General features: G+C 39.5%; 2 protein-coding genes across 2 annotated transcripts; one reads left to right on the forward strand and one right to left on the reverse strand.

Annotated features, from left to right (window-relative positions):
• The first annotated feature begins 2017 nt into the window (after nt 1-2017).
• On the forward strand, nt 2018-2557 carry LOC138878197 (uncharacterized). Its single transcript, XM_070157863.1, has one exon. It carries the CDS (start codon nt 2018-2020, stop codon nt 2555-2557), a length of 540 nt encoding a protein of 179 aa, XP_070013964.1.
• A 14292-nt stretch (nt 2558-16849) lies between these two features.
• On the reverse strand, nt 16850-17929 carry LOC138878198 (uncharacterized). Its single transcript, XM_070157864.1, has 2 exons — nt 17382-17929; nt 16850-16997 (listed from the first exon to the last, which is right to left on the reverse strand). Exons 1-2 carry the CDS (start codon nt 17927-17929, stop codon nt 16850-16852), a joined length of 696 nt encoding a protein of 231 aa, XP_070013965.1.
• Nucleotides 17930-18355: the final 426 nt, after the last annotated feature.

Below are 18355 nucleotides of genomic sequence, written 5' to 3' on the forward strand. Positions count from 1 at the left end.
TTGTCAAGCAAAAACACCATAAGGAAGAAGAATATGAGGCCTTCACGGTCGAAGAGATTGAAGAGATCTGTGGGGAAATGAGGAAGATACTATATGAAATCCACATGGTCCAGCCAGGGGAGGGCTCAAGCACCGCTGAGGTGTTGTATATGTGACCTGACACCAAGCTACAAAATTGGAAGGCTACGCCATTCCCAATCAGGCAGGAGTCTCTGTAGACCTATCCTGCCACCTTTTCTGCATCACGAGTTATTTTAGGGTGCAACTCGAATGTTTTCTTTAGTTTCTTGTCTTTTAATTTTCCAATGTAAACCCTTTTATCTTCAAATTAGAAGAAATGAAATCAATATTTCATCATTCATCTTTCTTTATTCTTTCTAATTTTTGTTATTTTTCCCTTTTTGTTTCTTCTTTCAGTTCTAACAATGCGGCTTTAAATAACATGACATGTCTGTGGACTTCATGCCCAGATCCAAACACACTGTTTAACTATGAAATGATGAACCAAGAACCAGAGTACGATGAAGAAGAGGCTTTAAGGGAAATAAATCGAGAATTGGAACAATTTGAGAATAAACCTAAGCCAAACTTAAATGATACTGAACCGGTTAATTTGGGTAGTTCTGAAAAAATCAGGGAAACCAAAATAAGCATCCACGCAGATGAAAAAACTTGAGATGCCTTAATCCCACTCTTGTTTGAGTTCAAAGAAGTGTTTGCTTGGTCATATGACGACATGCCAAGACTGAGTGTTGATTTGGTGGTTCATAAGTTGCCTACTTACCCAGACTGTCCCCCAGTCCAACAAAAGCAAAGAAAGTTTAAAACTGATATTAGTGACAAGATCAAAGAAGAGGTCACGAAGCAGTTGAAAGCAGGGGTGATCCGAGTGGTCCGGTACACCAAATGGTTAGTTATTGTAGTCCCAGTGCCAAAGAAAGACGGGAAGACCCTAGTATGTGTGGATTACAGAGATTTAAACAAGGAAAGTCTCAAAGATAACTTCACTTTGATGAACATCCACATCCTTGTTGATAACTGCGCTAAGCATGAGATACAGTCCTTGATGGATTGTTACGCAGGATATCACCAAGTGTTGATGGATGATGAGGATGCAGAGAAGATAGCTTTTACCACACCTTGGGGTACATACTATTATAGGGTCATGCCATTTGGTCTCTAGAACGCCGGGGCAACCTATATGAGGGCCATGACAGCCATTTTTCACGATATGATGCACCAAGAGATAGAGGTGTATGTGGATGATGTAATCATCAAATCCAAAACCCAGGATGACCACGCTCAGGACTTGAGAAAGTTTTTTGAGCGGCTGCGCAAATATGATTTGAAGCTGAACCCAGCCAAATGTGCATTTGGGATGCCATCCGGCAAACTCTTGGGATTCATTGTCAGTCAGAGGGGCATCGAGTTAGACCCAACAAAGATAAAGTCTATTCGAGATTTGCCTCCTTCGAAAACCAAGAAGGATGTTATGAGTTTGTTGGGTAGATTTAACTACATCAGCCAGTTCATTGCCCAGTTGACGTCCACATGTGAACCCATATTCAAATTGCTGAAGAAAGACACAGCAGTCAAGTGGACAGATGAATGTCAAGAAGCTTTCGATAAAATTAAGGAATATCTATCAAATCCGCCAGTCTTGGTCCCACCTGAGCCAGGGAGGCCTTTGTTCTTGTACCTGACAGCCTTGGAAAATTCTTTCGGTTGTGTCCTCGGGCAACACGATGTGACCGGAAAGAGAGAGTAGGCTATTTACTATCTGAGCAAGAAATTCACCAGTTATGAAGCCAAGTACACTTTGTTGGAAGGGACATGCTGCGCTTTGACTTGGGTCGCTCAGAAGTTGAGACATTATTTGCAAGCCTACACCACTTACCTCATAACCAGGTTGGATCCTTTAAAATACATATTCCATAAGCCAATGCCCACTGGGAGGCTAGCAAAGTGGCAGATCCTGCTTACGGAATTCTACATAGTATATGTCACTCGCACGACAATGAAAACCCTGGCATTAGCAGACTACTTGGCTGATGATGAATATAAACCTTTGAATACTTACTTCCCGGATGAAGAGGTAAACTCAGTTGAGGCAATATCCAAAGACATCAATGCTTGGAAAATGTTCTTCGATGGAGCGGTAAACGCAAAAGGTGTTGGAATTGGGGCAATCTTGATTTCGCCCACCAATCAGCATTACCCGGCCACAGCTAGGCTTCGGTATTTCTACAAAAACAACACTGCCGAGTACAAAGCTTGCATTATGGGTATGAACATGGCAATCGACCAAGATGTCGAAGAACTGTTAATTATGGGAGACCCAGATTTGATTATCCGACAAGCTCAAGGAGAATGGGAAACCCGAGACGTCAAGCTTATTACTTATAGGCAACATGTGGAAGAACTTGGTAAGCGATTCAAGTCAATAGAGTTCAGGTACATTCCTCGTTGCCACAATGAACTAGCTGATGCGCTTGCCACTTTAGCCTCAATGCTACCATACCCGAGTAATGCCCATATTGACCCCTTGGAAATCTAGATCCTGGAAAGTCATGGTTATTGTAATACGGTTGAAACAACACCAAATACCCAACCATGGTATCATGACATCAAAAGGTTTTTGAAAATGCAAGAATACCATGAGCAAGCCAGTGGAGAACAGAAGAGAACCATTAGGCGGCACGCAAATGGTTTCTTTTTTAGTGGCGATGTCTTGTACAAGAGAAATTCGGACCTCAAATTGTTAAGATGTGTTGACACAGAAGAGGCTGGAAGGATCATGCATGAAGTACACGCGGGAGTCTGCGGACCCCACATGAACGGATATGTTTTAGCAAAGAAAATCCTTCGAGCGGGCTATTACTGGATAACCATGGACAAGGACTGTTTCAGCTTTGTCCAGAAGTGTCATCAGTGTCAGGTGAATGGTGATTTGATTCATGCACCTCCCACAGAACTACATCCCATGTCAGCACCTTGTCCATTTGTTGCTTGGGGCATGGACGTCATTGGGCCAATCGAGCCGAAAGCCTCTAATGGGCACAGATTCATACTAGTTGCCATTGACTACTTCATGAAATGGGTTGAAGCCATCACTCTCAAATCCGTCACCAAGAAAGCTGTGGTAGATTTCGTGCACTCCAATCTTATCTGCTGTTTTGGCATTCCTACAACTATTATCACAGACAATGCTGCAAACTTGAATAATCATTTAATGGGAGAGATATGTGAATAATGCACTGGAACTCTACTCCTTATCGGCCCAAAGCCAATGGGGCCATCGAAGCAGCAAACAAAAACATCAAAAAGATTTTGAGAAAGATAATTCAAAGTTCCAGGCAGTGGCACGAAAAGTTATCGTTTGCATTGTTGGGATATCGCACTATTGTGCGCACGTAAATTGGAGACACCCCATATCTTTTAGTTTACGACACTGAAGCCGTAATACCCGCGGAAGTTGAAATCCCTTCTCTCCGGATCATTGTGGAAGCTTAAATTGAAGACAGTGAGTGGGTCAAAGCCACGCCTAGAGCAGTTAACCCTGATTGATGAAAAGCGAATGGCCGCAGTCTGCCAAGGGCAGTTGTACCAACAAAGAATAGCCCATTCTTACAACAAGAATGTGCGGCCTAGAAATTTTGAAGTGGGCAACTCGTTCTGAGGCGTATTCTTCTCTATCATCAGGAAGCAAAAGGAAAATTTTCTCCCAATTGAAAAGGCCCATACATCATCAGAAAGATATTTCCCAGAGGAACATTGTACTTGGGAGATATTGAAGGAAACGATCCCGAGGCAGCCATGAACGCAGATGCGGTAAAAAGGTACTATGTCTAGTCCTTCTGCAACAATAGTATTATCCGATTGGGATGACGAAGGCTTTCATTCTCGCTACCCCAAACACTCGAATTGAGCCGATTACTTTTCTTTCATTACCCTCTTTGGAACTCGAAAAAAAAATAACAATAACAACAACAACAACAAAAGAAAAATATTTCCCTGAACTACGTTCGACTTGATTCTGAAAGGATACGTAGGCAGCCTCTCTCTGGGGTTTAGTCACACCAAAACAAAAAGCCAAATTCCCCCAAAAAGTGAAACTGGGGCAGATGACATAGTGGTCCGGCGATAAGCCCACCAGAACAATTCCGAAGATGTAATTCCATCCAGATTCATTTTGCCCAAACCTTGTCCAAGTCCTTCTGATCAATTGGCAAAGGCGCCGGGATTAGAAAACAGCGTTGTTTGGATCTGATACAATTAAACTGAGAGAAATAAAAATAAGAGAGTCTTATCGGTGAAAACCTACGGGCACCATAAGGCGACGGTGAGCAGAGAAATTAGAAACGAGAGAGCCCACATAGTGAAAACTTGTAAAAGCATTATCGGGCGACAGTGAGAAGAGAAATGAGAGATGTCGATTGGCGAAAACCCGCAATGGGCGCCGTCGGTCGAAAAGAAAACACCTCCCACTAATGAAAGAGTCCTGGCAAGATACCCTGGTTTCGAAACACGGGTCACAATGAGTTTATGGGAACTTGTAAAAGTTTGTGCGGGTCAGGCATCCAGTCCAAGAAGCATGTCATGTCTATTTGAAGTCTGCATGCACCCCAGATAAGTCCTTCCTTCCCTTCTGAAAGGGACACTTCTCTTTAAATTCATTTTTCTTGCCTTTTGTTTACTTTTTCCTTGAATCCCTTTCGATCTAACTCTGTTTCCAAAACTAATGCAAAGAAAACGTGGCAAGATTGGCTTTACAGGGCTCTGCCTAACAAAAGCTAAAGAAAAGTACCCAACCTCAGCGGGTGCATCAAGTCGATCCCGACTAGCCATAATGACTGATGCCTTAAAATCAAAGTTATTGAAAAAAAAAGGAAAGGAAGTCAAAGGCAAAGGTCCTAAAGGCGGAATAAAGTGAAAGGGTCGAAGCCCCATGTGGGCGAGTCGTCATGCAATCTTAAAAGTTGAGTCCCTCAGTTTGAAAGAGAGATCAATCTTCAGAAAACCAGCAAGCAACAGAGGTTCTCGCCAAAAGTTGGGCCGAGATCGAGTGATCAAAACCATCAAGGCCACAAAACCAACCACCGTTTAAAAACTAACAATTGTTCTTTGTTTTAAAAGATTAAAACAGGTGCAGCCCAAGGCAATCATGCAAAAACGGGTGCAGCCAAAAGAAAAGCTGCGCAAAAGCTAGAAACAGCTTCGCAGTAACAATCAGCCCAAAAGGGAAGTTTTCCTCCAAAATTATTTCCTGCATTTTATTGAAATAAAATGAAATGAAAAAAATAGAGCATAATCCAAACAAAATGATAGCTTAGATTCCCAACCTCAATCTAGTCTCATTTTGCCAACATTAGGGCTCTAATCCCTAGTTGAGCCTTTTTAGACATAGGGCCTCCATTCCCGAGTCGCCTATTTTGCCAACATTAGGTCTCCAATCCCTGAGTTGAGCCTTTTTAGACATAGGGCCTCCATTCCCTAGTCGCCTTTTTTTCCTACATTAGGGCACCAATCCCTGAGTTGAGCCTTTTTAGACATAGGGCCTCCATTCCCTAGTCGCCTTTTACAACATTAGGGCTAGTCGCCTTTTTTGCCAACATTAAGGCTCCTATCCCTGAGTTGAGCCTTTTTAGACATAGGGCGCCCATTCCCTAGTCGCCTTTTGCCAATATTAGGGCTCCAATCCCTGAGTTGAGCCTTTTAGACATAGGGCCTCCATTCCCTAGTCGCCTTTTGCCAACATTAGGGCTCCAATCTCTGAGTTGAGCCTTTTAGACATAGGGCCTCCATTCCCTAGTCGCTTTTTCTGCCAACATTAGGGCTCCAATCCCTGAGTTGAGCCTCTTAGACATAGGGCCTCCATTACCTAGTCACCTTTTGCCAACATTAGGGCTCCAATACCTGAGTTGAGCCTCTTAGACATAGGGCCTCCATTCCCTATTCGCCTTTTTGCCGACATTAGGGCTCAAATCCCTGAGTTGAGCCTTTTAGACATAGGGCCTCCATTCCCTTGTCGCCTTTTGCCAACATTAGGGCTCCAATACCTGAGTTGATATTTTAGAAATAGGGCTCCTTCCCTTGATATTTTCCCTTCCAGATAGATGCAATCCTTATTTATTTGTTTTTTTTTTTAAAAAGGGGGTAGTTTAATTTGCGATGCAAATAATTCATGAAATTTTTCCTAGCGAAAACTGGGGCAGAAGAAAAAAGTTTCGTTTGTTTTGTTATGGGTGTCTTAGCAGGTTTTACCTCGAGAAACAGGGTTTGGGACGACCAAAATAATGAGTCTCAATCCAGAATAAAGAAGAGAAGGAAAAGAACAAAAAAAAGTGAATTCAAAGTGCTGAGGCAGACAAAGATGCGGACTGCTTAAAACTTGATTGAGGGCACAAGCTTCGCCTATCCCGCCTTGATCTAGTGAACCAGCACCCACAGCTTGCGAGCATCAAGATTCGGATCGGGGTTCACAGAAAAATCAGCTAAGACTCAAGATCAAGTTTCAAGAGATCTATAGATAGGAATCTTGTAACTCATAGTTGATAGGCCTAGCTAGCTTAACTTTTGATTTTCCTTTTGGTGTCATAAGGAAGTCAGCAAGCAGTAGTAGCAGCAGCAGCAGCAGTGAAATCACAGCTCCCAGTAGTCCCAGCTACCAAAATTTCCAGAACTACACCGACCTGATTCCTTTATAGCCAAGGTTATGTAGGCAACCTTTGAAGCAAGGTTCGGTCAGACTCTTTTCAAAATGCTTTTCATGGAGTGTCAAACGGGCAAAATCCCTCATAATTGCTTATTTTGTCTTTTCCCGAAAACCCTTCGTGTCTCCGAGCAAAGAGGGGCAGTTGTGAGCACGTGATTTTTGCCTTACATGAATTACTCCTATATAATCCCCAAAATTAGGATTTTTCTTTTGTTATTTGATTTTTAGGAATTAATTGTCCAATTTTCGTGTTTGTTTACATTTTCGGGTGCATGTTTAATTTAAATCATGAAAAATAGCAAAAAATATCACGCATTGCATTTAGGAATTCAGTTTACATTTTTTGAGATTAATTAGTAAATTAATGTATTACAAAAATGGAAAAATCACAAAAAAATAACTTATTTTTGCATTCATTATTGTTTAATTTCGAATTTTTGTAGTTTTCTTTTAATTTGGGCACTTAATTAGTTGTGGTAATTATTATTTGGAGTTAATTAATTTAGTTTGGTAAGATATTCTAGTTTTGAGATTTTAATTTAGGTTTTTATTTTTATTTGGAATTAATTAAAAGAATTTAAAAATAAAGGAAAATGAAAGGAAAAGAAATGAAAAAGAATCAGATTTTTGGGCCAAATCCATGAAATTCCTCAAAGCCCAATTAATTCAACCCCTATACCCATCCAAACCACTCAAATACCTAGCCTAGACCCGTGTCCAACCCGGTCCGGTCACCCCCTCATCCAAACGACCCCGTTTTGCCCTCTACTAATCACGACTGTTGGATCTCACTAATCCAACGGTCCGGAACTGGGAACCCTTTAGATATAAATATGTCCAAACGTTACCCCTACCCCCTAACCCGTCTCTCATCTCACTTCATCATCTTCAGAGAACATCTTCCTAAACCCTAGCGCCGCCCCAAAATCCTTACCATCTCCGGTGGCGGCGCCACCTCTAATTGGTCCCAAATTAACATCCCACACTTTCCCCCACCTCCACGTCCCAAATCTCCAAACAACTCCTCTCAAATCCGTCCAAAATTGCTCGCATTTTAGATCAAAGTTTGAAACTCTAGCGCCACCCAACTTTCTCCGGTGGCGGCGCCACCACCAACCACCACAAAATTAACACCCTAGGACTGTCTTCGCTTCCTCATTCCAAATCTTCACTCAGATTCCTTCGAACATCTCTGGAACTCCTCGAATATCAAATCGAAGAGTCGATCCCTAAGAGCCTAAAGTCGGAATCATGCATGCAAGTCGTTTTAGGAATTTTTCGGTTGTTTCAAGTCAGTTTTGGAACAAAATAGTGACACTCATTTGTTCTTCTCCAAGAAAAAATGTTTTCCACTGTTTTGGGTCGAATCAGTGCCTCAGTTTTGATTTCAAGTTTAGCTGGTAAGTCCCGTTCATCTTTGTTTTCAAAATTGTCTATGTGTCACCTCTGTTCTTTTCCTCTCATTTATTTTTTTTTCTGATTTGCTTAGCTCTATTAAATGTCCGGTTAGAACTTTTGATTTGGTCACTTAGCTTAACTTATTAACTTAATTAGTTCCCCGCCTGTTTGTGATCATTAATTAGTCGATTTGTTTGGTTTTTAAGTTTTCTGAATTTGTTTGGGTTTCATCTTTGTTATTTGGGCTTTGAGGTCAGTCTAAGGCCTCATTTTAAAGGAATTCTATTTGGTTTGAGTCTGAGTCCATGTTTATTGAAACATTAAGCCTGTTTGGGGATTCATAGCCCATACTCGAAGTCTGGTTGGGTTTCCAGGTAAAAACAGGGCACTAAGGGGTTATTTTGGGTAAAGGGCGTAGGGAATCTCTTAGTAACCACTTAGGAAGGTACCTAGAAGCTGCAAAAATAGACTAACTTGATCAGCAGGTCAGAAAATGAAGGACCAAGTAGCAAAAAGGAAAATTTAAAAAGGACTAAAAATGAAATAACTAAACTCTTAAAGTTTCCCTAGTAACTTGCCTATAAAGGCATAGTTACTTGAGGTTCAATAGAGATTTTTTGGGAGAGATTATGAAAAAGCTAAGAAACTCAGAAAAAGAAAACAACTAAGAATTGAAGAAAAATCACTATTTCATTGAAACTCTTTGATGACTTCTTAATTCCTTATTCTTTGAAAAGATGTTCTGGTTCAAATAGTTTAAAAATGAATTGAAATTGGGTTTTGGAGGTTTGGTTTTGAAGTCTGTTCCGATATTTGCTCGAGTGAGGCTGTCTTCTGTTATTTTTGCATTCGATTTGTTTGAGCTGTGTTGTTGCTGGTGTTGACTACTGTTCTACTCTACTGGTCCTCATTTATCTTTCCTTGTTTCAATGTCCAGGTATTCACTTCACCTCCTAATGTATGAGAATGGGTAAACTTGATGTTGGCTTATTTCAGTTGGGATTTGTAGTTGAGCAGTGATTTAAACGATGGATTTGTACCTTTCAAGCTAGTTAATCTGTGTATTTGATTTGGTTTTAATGTGTATAAATGATGTGCTTTCCTTTTCGTTGTTTAATTCCTCATGATGTTTATAAGATTTTGAGTAGTATGTTAGTATGGATATTCTGTATTAAAAGGGACATGGACATTATTTGGACATCAGATCTTGTGTTCTGTATCTATGAGTATTGAGGGGTCAAAGTGATTCTCATATGTGTTTTATTGTTGTCTGCTTGTTAATTTTCTCGTGGAATGTGGTAGTCAAAAGGAATGATGGGCTAAAAGCAGCATGAAGCATATTGGTTGTATTTTGCATAGTTTTGAGTTTGAAGGTCAAAAATAAGTTTGCTTGCTGTTAGTTGATAAATTAGACTATTAATTGATTGCAAACCAAATCATTGTTGAAATGTCATATAATTGTCCATCAAGGAGTAAAAATGATTCCAAAGTTCATTTGCACATGTATTATTCTCTATTTGGTTTTCTGAATTCACGCCCAAATATTTGTCACTTCAGGCGCTCATTTGTGCATTGTGGAGACTCGTCGTTGAAGTCTGTCACTTAGAACCAACGATTTTGTAAGCTTGGGCTCATTCTTGGGCCCAGGCGTGATAGTCTCTTTCTAAAGGGACTCGGGTCACTTCCTTCTTGTTGGGCCACTGGTTCGCTTGTGTTGAGGTTGGCCCCTTTGTTTAAAATAATTAACTTTTCCTCATGTGAACTTCTAGGTAGTTTGGGTGAAACTTTTAAATGCATTCAGTGTTTAACAAATTAAGCCCATTAATTAGATTAGAGGTGGGCCGTATTAGACAATATAAAGTAGTTACGACCCTCCGAATTTTAGTTTGAATATCCTTTTTAAAAATGGAATTGAGGTGCGCCGCGCCAAATAAAATCTCAAATGTGTGGCCCTCATTTAATTATTTCTATTAAACCTTTAGAATTCAAGGCGTGTCATTTAGCAAATTTCCATGGCCTTCGCAAAATTAAAAATGCGTAGTTGCTTTAGGCGCGTCATTTTAATAATAGTACCTTCCTAAACTTGGGTGTGCATTTTATGTGACCCAAATCCAAATCTTAATAACGTTGAATAAAATGTCTTTCGGATTGCGGGTGCATTTCATGTGGCGCGATCCAAATACATGTTTTAAACGACGCTGAATCTTCTTTAAAATAATCAAAAGCAGTTAATGAGTTTAAAATGGCATCATAGTTTAAAACATGTATTAAAATCAGATAATAGGCCAATTATAATAGTTTAAGCGACCGTGCTAGAACCACGGTAATCCGGGGGTGCCTAACACCTTCCCTCGGGTTAACAGAATTCCTTACTCAGAATTTCTGGTTCACAGACTTCAAAAGGAAAGTCGAAATCTTCCTCGATTTGGGATTTAGAAATAAATCGGTGACTTGGGACAACAGAAAACATACCATTCCAAGTGGAGACTCTAAATTTAATGCATAAATAATCCCATTTCGAATAATGTCACTTAAATTGGAAAATTTTCCTTGTACTACCTTCGGGTAGTGTAAAAAGGAGGTGTGACAAAGCTGCTCCTAAATCTATCCATATGCCCTTATTCCACTATTGGACTCAATTTGACAAATCTGGCCACATGATGGTCAAATATGCCAAAAGCATGGCATTATTTAGCATTTGGGGCTTCATTTCTTTAAAAATTTCCAGAAAAGAAAAAATGAAGAAAGATCAAACATGCTTGAAATTTGTAATTACATTTAATCTAGATTTAACCATTTATAACACCACATAATCAGCATTAACAGCCTTCAAACTTAGAGGTAACATGATTTGAACTCTAAATCACCATGTTTAAGTACTCAAAAAACCAAGTTTTCGAATCAATCTACCAAAACAAACAACCAGCAAGATCATTTGACAAAATGAAATAAAAAACAACGAAATACACAAGATAAATTGATTCAAAACTTCATATTCACCATTCATGAAGTTATTAAATTACTTTACACATTAGCACACCAAACCTTGCATACGTCATAGAATAGGACACTACTACTAAACACATTTGAATCACAAACTTGAAAGAAGAAGTTGTGTCTAAAAATGAAAGGCAACAAAAGAAACAAATAACAGAGAAAAGAAGAGGAGAGATTTGAAGTCATATTGCAAAAGAAACATGCTACAAATCCATTTTTATCACTTCAAAGCTTGTAGTAATACCTGGGTACAGTGAAGAACAAAGAAAGAACAAGGAGTTCAGCAAAAGATGAATGGGGAAATGATAGCCCAAACAAAAAAGCAAAACAGCAGCTTCTAAATCAAAACCAACAGCAACAACAATGATAAATCCTAAACTTTTGCTTCAGCTTCTAAATCCCAGCAAAATCATTCCAAGATAGAAGAAAAAATCAAATTTTCCTTAAGAACACTTTGTTTTCAGCTGTTTGTGCTTTTTCACTCTTTTTCTCTATCTTTTTTTTGTTTGAGTGAGTGCTTTCTATATATAGGGTATCCAAAAATGGCATAAAAAAGGGAATATGCTACCCTAAATTCTAAAATTTCAGAATATTATAGCTCTTTCATAGTTGTCCGTCTTTTTCCCACCCAATATCAGTATTTTCATCACATGGATAAGGACAACTGTACATAATCCAGAACATTCTAATATTCACCCCATGTAAATCCCAATTTTAACCTTCCAATCATTAATTATTGCAATTTTACCTATTTGACATAAACTCTGGTGGTTTGATTACCTAATAGCCCCTCCCGGAACCTTCCTAGAACCTACAAGGTCAAACCAGCTTTGGACCCCCTGAATTAAATCCCAATCACCCCTTTAAAGTCTCCAAAATTAATCTTTCAAACCCCCTTTTAAAACAAACTGCAGTCAAAACTCACATTTCAAACAACTGGAAACAAATCAGAGACAGACCAAACAAAACAAATTGAAAGAAAATAGAGATCAAACCTTAATTAATCTACCAAGTGAAGCAAGAACACATTGAAACAAAAAAATGTAAGCTAAAGCTAAATCAACGATTAATTAACAAAATGCCCAAAACTCTTATTAACCTACAGAATTAACAGAAAAAAGGGAGAAAAGATTCGAGTTATTGACCAGTAATTGAACTTATAGAAAAAGGGAAAAGGGGGTATACCAATTAAGCCTCAGGATATTCGAGAATAATGACGACTCCAATTCAAACTCCAGTGAAACAAAATCTCGACCAAACGGTGAGAATTACAACACGAATATTAGCTGAACTTTCGTTCATGTCTAATGATTCATGCAGCAATCCTCAGCGTGTTCCAAAAGAAGCGAAATAGAGGCTCGAAGAAATTAAAGCGATTAAAAGCCAGTTTCTGAAATTTGAACAAATCCATGATAGAGGGCTTTTGATATTCAAACGAAGTTATCTTGTTGAAAAACTGGGGAATTCACTAAGTATTTACTATGGATTGAAGGTTTAATCCGAAAAGCTTGGGAAAAAAGAGGGAAAAAGTTTGGATTTTTATTTTTTTAATCTGAAATTTAGAGAAATTGGGTGGTCTTTTGGTGAAATTAACAGTGGAACAAGGACGAGGAGGTAATGTAGGTTGTTGGGTTAAGATTTGGAGGCATTTGGAGGTGCTCTGCCGCCGCAAGATGATTTCTGGGCGGCAGAGATACGGCGGAGTGGGCGGTGCTTTGAGAGAGAAGAAGGGGATTAGGTTTAATCTAAATGGGGAGTAAATTAATTAAATTAAGACAGGGGTATGTTTGGTCGTTTAATGGGGAGGGATGAGTGAAACGACATAGTTTTGAAGTGAAACTACGTCGTTTTGGGTGAAGGTGGGTCGGACCGGGTTTGCAGGGTTTTGGCCTGGGTTTTGGGTGTAATTTTGGGCTCTTTTGGATCGAATTTTGGGGTTTTGATTAATTAGACCAATTCCGAAAATCCTTTTAATTCCTTTTCTTTTCTCTTTTCTCTTTCTTTTTTTTAATTAAAAATTCTAAATTATCTAAGATGTGAAATTAAACTATTTAACTAATTATAAAAAATACAAAAACCACTTAATTCTAAATTAAATTAAAATAAAAAAGAAAAAGCAATAAACAAAAAATGTAAAAATGAGCTATTTTTGTGATTTCCAAATTTATACAGCAAATAATTACTGATTAATTCTAAAAAAGTAAAAAGAAATCCTAAATGCAATGCATGATATTTTGGTATTTTTTCATTATTTAAATAAAAATTAAACATGCACAGAAATGCAAACAATTAATAAAAATCTACAAAAATTCCTTAAAATGACAAATAATTAAGAAAAAATTTATCTTCTTGGATTCTATAGGAGTATTTCATATAGGGCAAAAATCACGTGCTCACAGCTGCCCCTCTTAGCTCGGAGACACGAAGGGTTTTCAGACAAAGATAAAATGAGCAATTACAAGGGATTTTTGCCCATTTGAAACTCCATGAGAAACATTTTTTGAAAGAGTCTGACCGAACCTTGCTTCGGAGGTTGCCTACATATCCTTGGCTATAAAGGAATCAGGCCAGTGTAGTTCTGGAAGTTTTGGTAGCTGAGACTACCGGGAAGCTATGATTTCACTGCTGTTGCTGCTGTTTCTGCTTGCCGAGCTATTATTACACCGAAATAAAAGATAAAAAACTAAACTAGCTAATCATATCAACTAGGAGTTACAAGATTTTTATCTATAAGTCTTTTGAAGCTTGATCTTGAGTCTTGGTCGGTTCTTCCTGCGGGCTCTGATCTGAATCTTGATGCTCGTTAGCTGCAGCTGCGAATTCATTATTCTTCAGCTCTTTCGGACAAGGCGGGACTTGAAAAGCTTGTGCTTTCAATCAACTTTTGAGTAATCCGCATCTTTTCTCCGCTTCTGCCTCATGAGTTCAAACTTCTTTTCTTGTTTCTTCTTTTCTTTTATTTGGGTTGAGACTTTTTCTTTTGGTCATCTCAAACCTTGTGCCTCACGGTGAAAACCTGTTCAGGCACCAAAGCGAACAACGAACAAAATTTTCTGCCCCAGTTTTCACTAGAAAAATTTCGTGAGTTATTGTAATAAAATCTAAACTATTTCTTTATTTGAAAGCGATAAAATATAGATTGTGTATCCTTGGGAAAGAGATTAGGGAGTGGAGCCCTATATCTATACTAAAAATCAACTAGGTAGTGGAAACCCTATGTTGGCAAAAGACGACTAGGGAGTGGAGACCATATGTTGGAAAAACGCGACTAGGGAGTGGAGACCCTGTGTTTAAAATAATCTCACCTAGAGAGTGGAGACCCTGTGTTTAAAATAATCTCAACTAGGGAGTGGAGACCCTATGTTTGCAAAAGGAGACTAGGGAGTGGAGACCTTGTGTTTCAAATAATCTCAACTAGGGAGTGGAGACCCTATGTTAGCAAAAGGCGACTACGGAGTGGAGACCCTATGTCTAAAATAATCTCAACTAAGGAATGGAGACTCTATATTGGCAAAAGGCGACTAGGGAGTGGAGACCCTATGTCTAAAATAATCTCAATTAAGGAGTGGAGACCGTATGTTGGCAAAAGGCGACTAGGGAGTGGAGACCCTATGTCTAAAATAATCTCAACTAGGGAGTGGAGACCTTATGTCTAAACTAATCTCAACTAGTGAGTGCAGACCCTACGTTGGCAAAAGCCAACTAGGGAGTGGAGGCCCTATGTCTAAAATAATCTCAACTAGGGAGTGGAGACCCTATGTTGGCAAGACGACTAGGGAGTGGAGACCGTATGTCTAAAATAAAACTCAACTAGGGAGTGGAGTCCCTATGTTGGAAAAGCGCAAAAATAAAGATTGGGGGTCCTAAAATACCATTTTTTTGAATTTTCTTCTTATCTTTTTTTATATTTTGTTTTTTTTTATTTCAATAGAATGAGTAAATGCGGGAAAAATTTGGAGGAGACTTCCCTTTTTATGGGCTGTTGCTGCAAAGCTGTTTCTAGCACTTGCACATTTCTTTTTTGGTTGCACCTGCTTCTTGCACGGTTGCCTTGGATTGCACCTGTTTCAAGTTTTCAAACAAAGAAGAATTGTTAGTTTGAAACGGTGGTTGGTTTTGTAGCCTTGATTGTTTTGGATCACTTGATCTCGGCCCAACTCTTTTGGTGAGAACCTCTGTTGCTTGCTGGCTTTTCTGAAGATTGATCTTTCTCCTAAAACCGAGGAACTCAACTTTCCAAAATTTCACATGACGGTTCACCAGTGTGGGGCTTTGGATTTTTCATCTTATTCTGCTGCTATGGGCATTTGACTTCGAATTTCTTTCATTTTCAATAATTTTGACTTCGGAGAATGATCAAACCGAAAGGGATTCAAAGAAAAATAAGCAAAGGACAGGGAAAATGAATTTAAAGAGAAGTGTCCCTTTCGGAGAGGGGAAGGACTTATCTGGAATGCATGCAGACTTCAATAGACATGACATGCTTCTTGGACTGGATACCCGATCCATGCAACTATCCATCTTCTCATAAACCCATAATGAATCTTATTTTAAAACCGGGAAACCTTGTCAGGACTCTTTCAGTGCCAATGGTTGCAAAGGATTCTCTCTTTTCGATCAACGGCGCCCTTTGCGGGTTTTAGCCAATCGACCTCTCTCATTTCTCTTCTCACCGTCGCCTTATAGTGGTCTTTGCGAGATTTCACTAACAAGACTCTCTCATTTTTCAGTTTCTCTGCTCACCATCGCCTTAAGGTGCCCTTGAACTTTCACCAGTAAGACTCTCTCATTTTATTTCTCTCATCTTGATTGCATTGGATCCAAACAGCCGCGTTCTCCAATTTTGAACACCTTTCATTGATTGATTGGAAGGACTTGAACAAGGTTTGGGTAAAAAGAATTTGGATCAAATTACAAATTTGGAACTGTTCAGGCACGATTATCACCGAACCATTATAATATCTGCCCTAGTTTCATTTTTTGGGGGAAATTGGATTTTTGTTTTGGTGTGACTGAACCCCAGAGAGAGGCTGCCTATGTATCCTTTTGGAATCAAGTCGAACGCAGTTCAGGAAAATATTTTGTTTTGTTGTTTTTTTTCCTTTTTTTTACAAACGTCTTCAGGTTCCAGGGAGGGTAATGAAATAAAGGTAACTGGCTCAAAGGGTTAGCAAAGGAATGGAGTGTTTGGGTTAGCGAGAATAAAAGCCTTCATCATCCCAAACGGATAATGTTGTTGCTGCAGAAAGACTAGATATAATACCTTTTGACTACGTCTGCATTTACAGCTGTTTCAGGGTCATTTCCTTTGATGTCTCCCAGATACAACGCCCCTTTTGGCAATAATTTTCAGATAATGTATGGGCCTTTCCAGTTAGGAGCAAACTTTCCTTTCGCTTCATGATGATGGGGGAGAATACGCCTTAAAACGAGTTGTCCCACTTCAAAGTTTCTAGGCCGCACTTTCTTGTTATAAGCATGGGCCATTCTTTGTTGATACAACTGCCCGTGGCAGACTGCGGCCATTCGCTTTTCATCGATTAGGGTTAACTATTCTAGACAGTTTTGACCCACTCACTATCCTCAATTTTAACTTCAACAATGATTCCAAGAGAAGGGATTTCAACTTCGGCGGGTATTACGGCTTCAGTGCCGTAAACCAATAGATATGGGGTTGCTCCGACTAATGTGCGCACAATTATGCAATATCCCAACAATGCAAACGATAACTTTTTCATGCTATTGCCTGGAACTTTGGATCATTTTTCTCAGAATCTTCTTGATGTTCTTGTTTGCTGCTTCAACAACGCCATTAGCTTTGGGCCGATAAGGAGTAGAATTTCGATGCGTGATCTTAAACTGATCACATATCTCCCCCATCAAGTGACTAATCAAGTTTACAGCATTATCTGTAATGATAGTTGCAGGAATACCGAAACGGCAGATGATATTGGAAAGCACAAAGTCTACCACTGCTTTCTTAGTGATAGATTTGAGAGTAATTGCTTCAACCCACTTCGTGAAGTAGTCGATGGCGACCAATATGAATCTATGCCCATTTGAAGCTTTTGGCTCGATCGTCCCAATGACGTCCATACCCCAGGCAACAAATAGCCACGGTACTGACATATGATGTAGTTCTATAGGTGGTGCATGGATCAGATCACCGTGCACCTAACACTGATGACATTTTCGGACAAAACTGAATTAATCCTTTTTCGTAGTCATCCAATAGTAGCCTGCTCGAAGGATCTTCTTTGCCAAAACATACCCATTCATGTGGCGTCCACACACTCCTTCATGCACTTCATACATGATTCTTCCAGCCTCTTCGGCGTCAACACATCTTAACAAGTTGAGATCTGGAGTCCTTTCGTACAAGACCTCACCACTCAAGAAGAAACCACTTGCAAGTCGTCTGATTGTTCTCTTTTGGTTTCCACTAGCTTGATCAGGATATTCTTTAGTTTTCAAAAATCTCTTGATATCATGATACCATGGACGAACATCTGGTTCTGCCTCAACCGTATTGCAGTAACCATGCCTTTCTCGGATTTGGATTTCCAGCTGGTCAATGTGGAGATTGCCTGGATATGGCAACATTGAAGCCAAAGTAGCGAGTGCATCAGCCAACTCATTGTGAAAACGAGGAATGTACCTGAACTCGACTAACTTGAACCGTTTACTAAGATCCTCCACATGTTGCTTGTAGGGAATAAGCTTGACATCCCAGGTTTCCCATTCACCCTGAGATTGTAGGATAATCAAGTCCAAATCTCCCATGATCAATAGTTCTTCAACATCTTGGTCGATCGCCATATTTATACCAATAATGCAGGCTTCATACTCGGCAATTTGTTTGTGCAAAAAAACCGAAGCCGGGCTGGATAGTGTTGACCAGTGGGTGAGATCAAAATTGCCCCAATCCATACACCTTTTGCGTTCACAGCTCCATCGAAGAACATTTTCCAAGCATTGGTGTCTTCCAATATTACCTCAACTGAATTCACCTCCTCGTCCAGGAAGTAAGTATTCAAGGGCTGATATTCGTCGTCAACCGGGTTTTTAGCTAGGTGATCTGCTAGAGCCTGGGCTTTCATTGTCATGAAGGTGACATAGAGTATGTCAAATTCAGTGAGCAGGATCTGCCATTTTGCTAACCTCCCTATGGGCATCGGCTTCTAGAATTTGTACTTTAAAGGATCCAGCATGGTGATGAGGTAAGTGGTATAGGCCAACAGGTAA

Source organism: Nicotiana sylvestris, chromosome 9 (assembly GCF_000393655.2).
Source record: "Nicotiana sylvestris chromosome 9, ASM39365v2, whole genome shotgun sequence".
Lineage (NCBI taxonomy): Eukaryota > Viridiplantae > Streptophyta > Magnoliopsida > Solanales > Solanaceae > Nicotiana > Nicotiana sylvestris.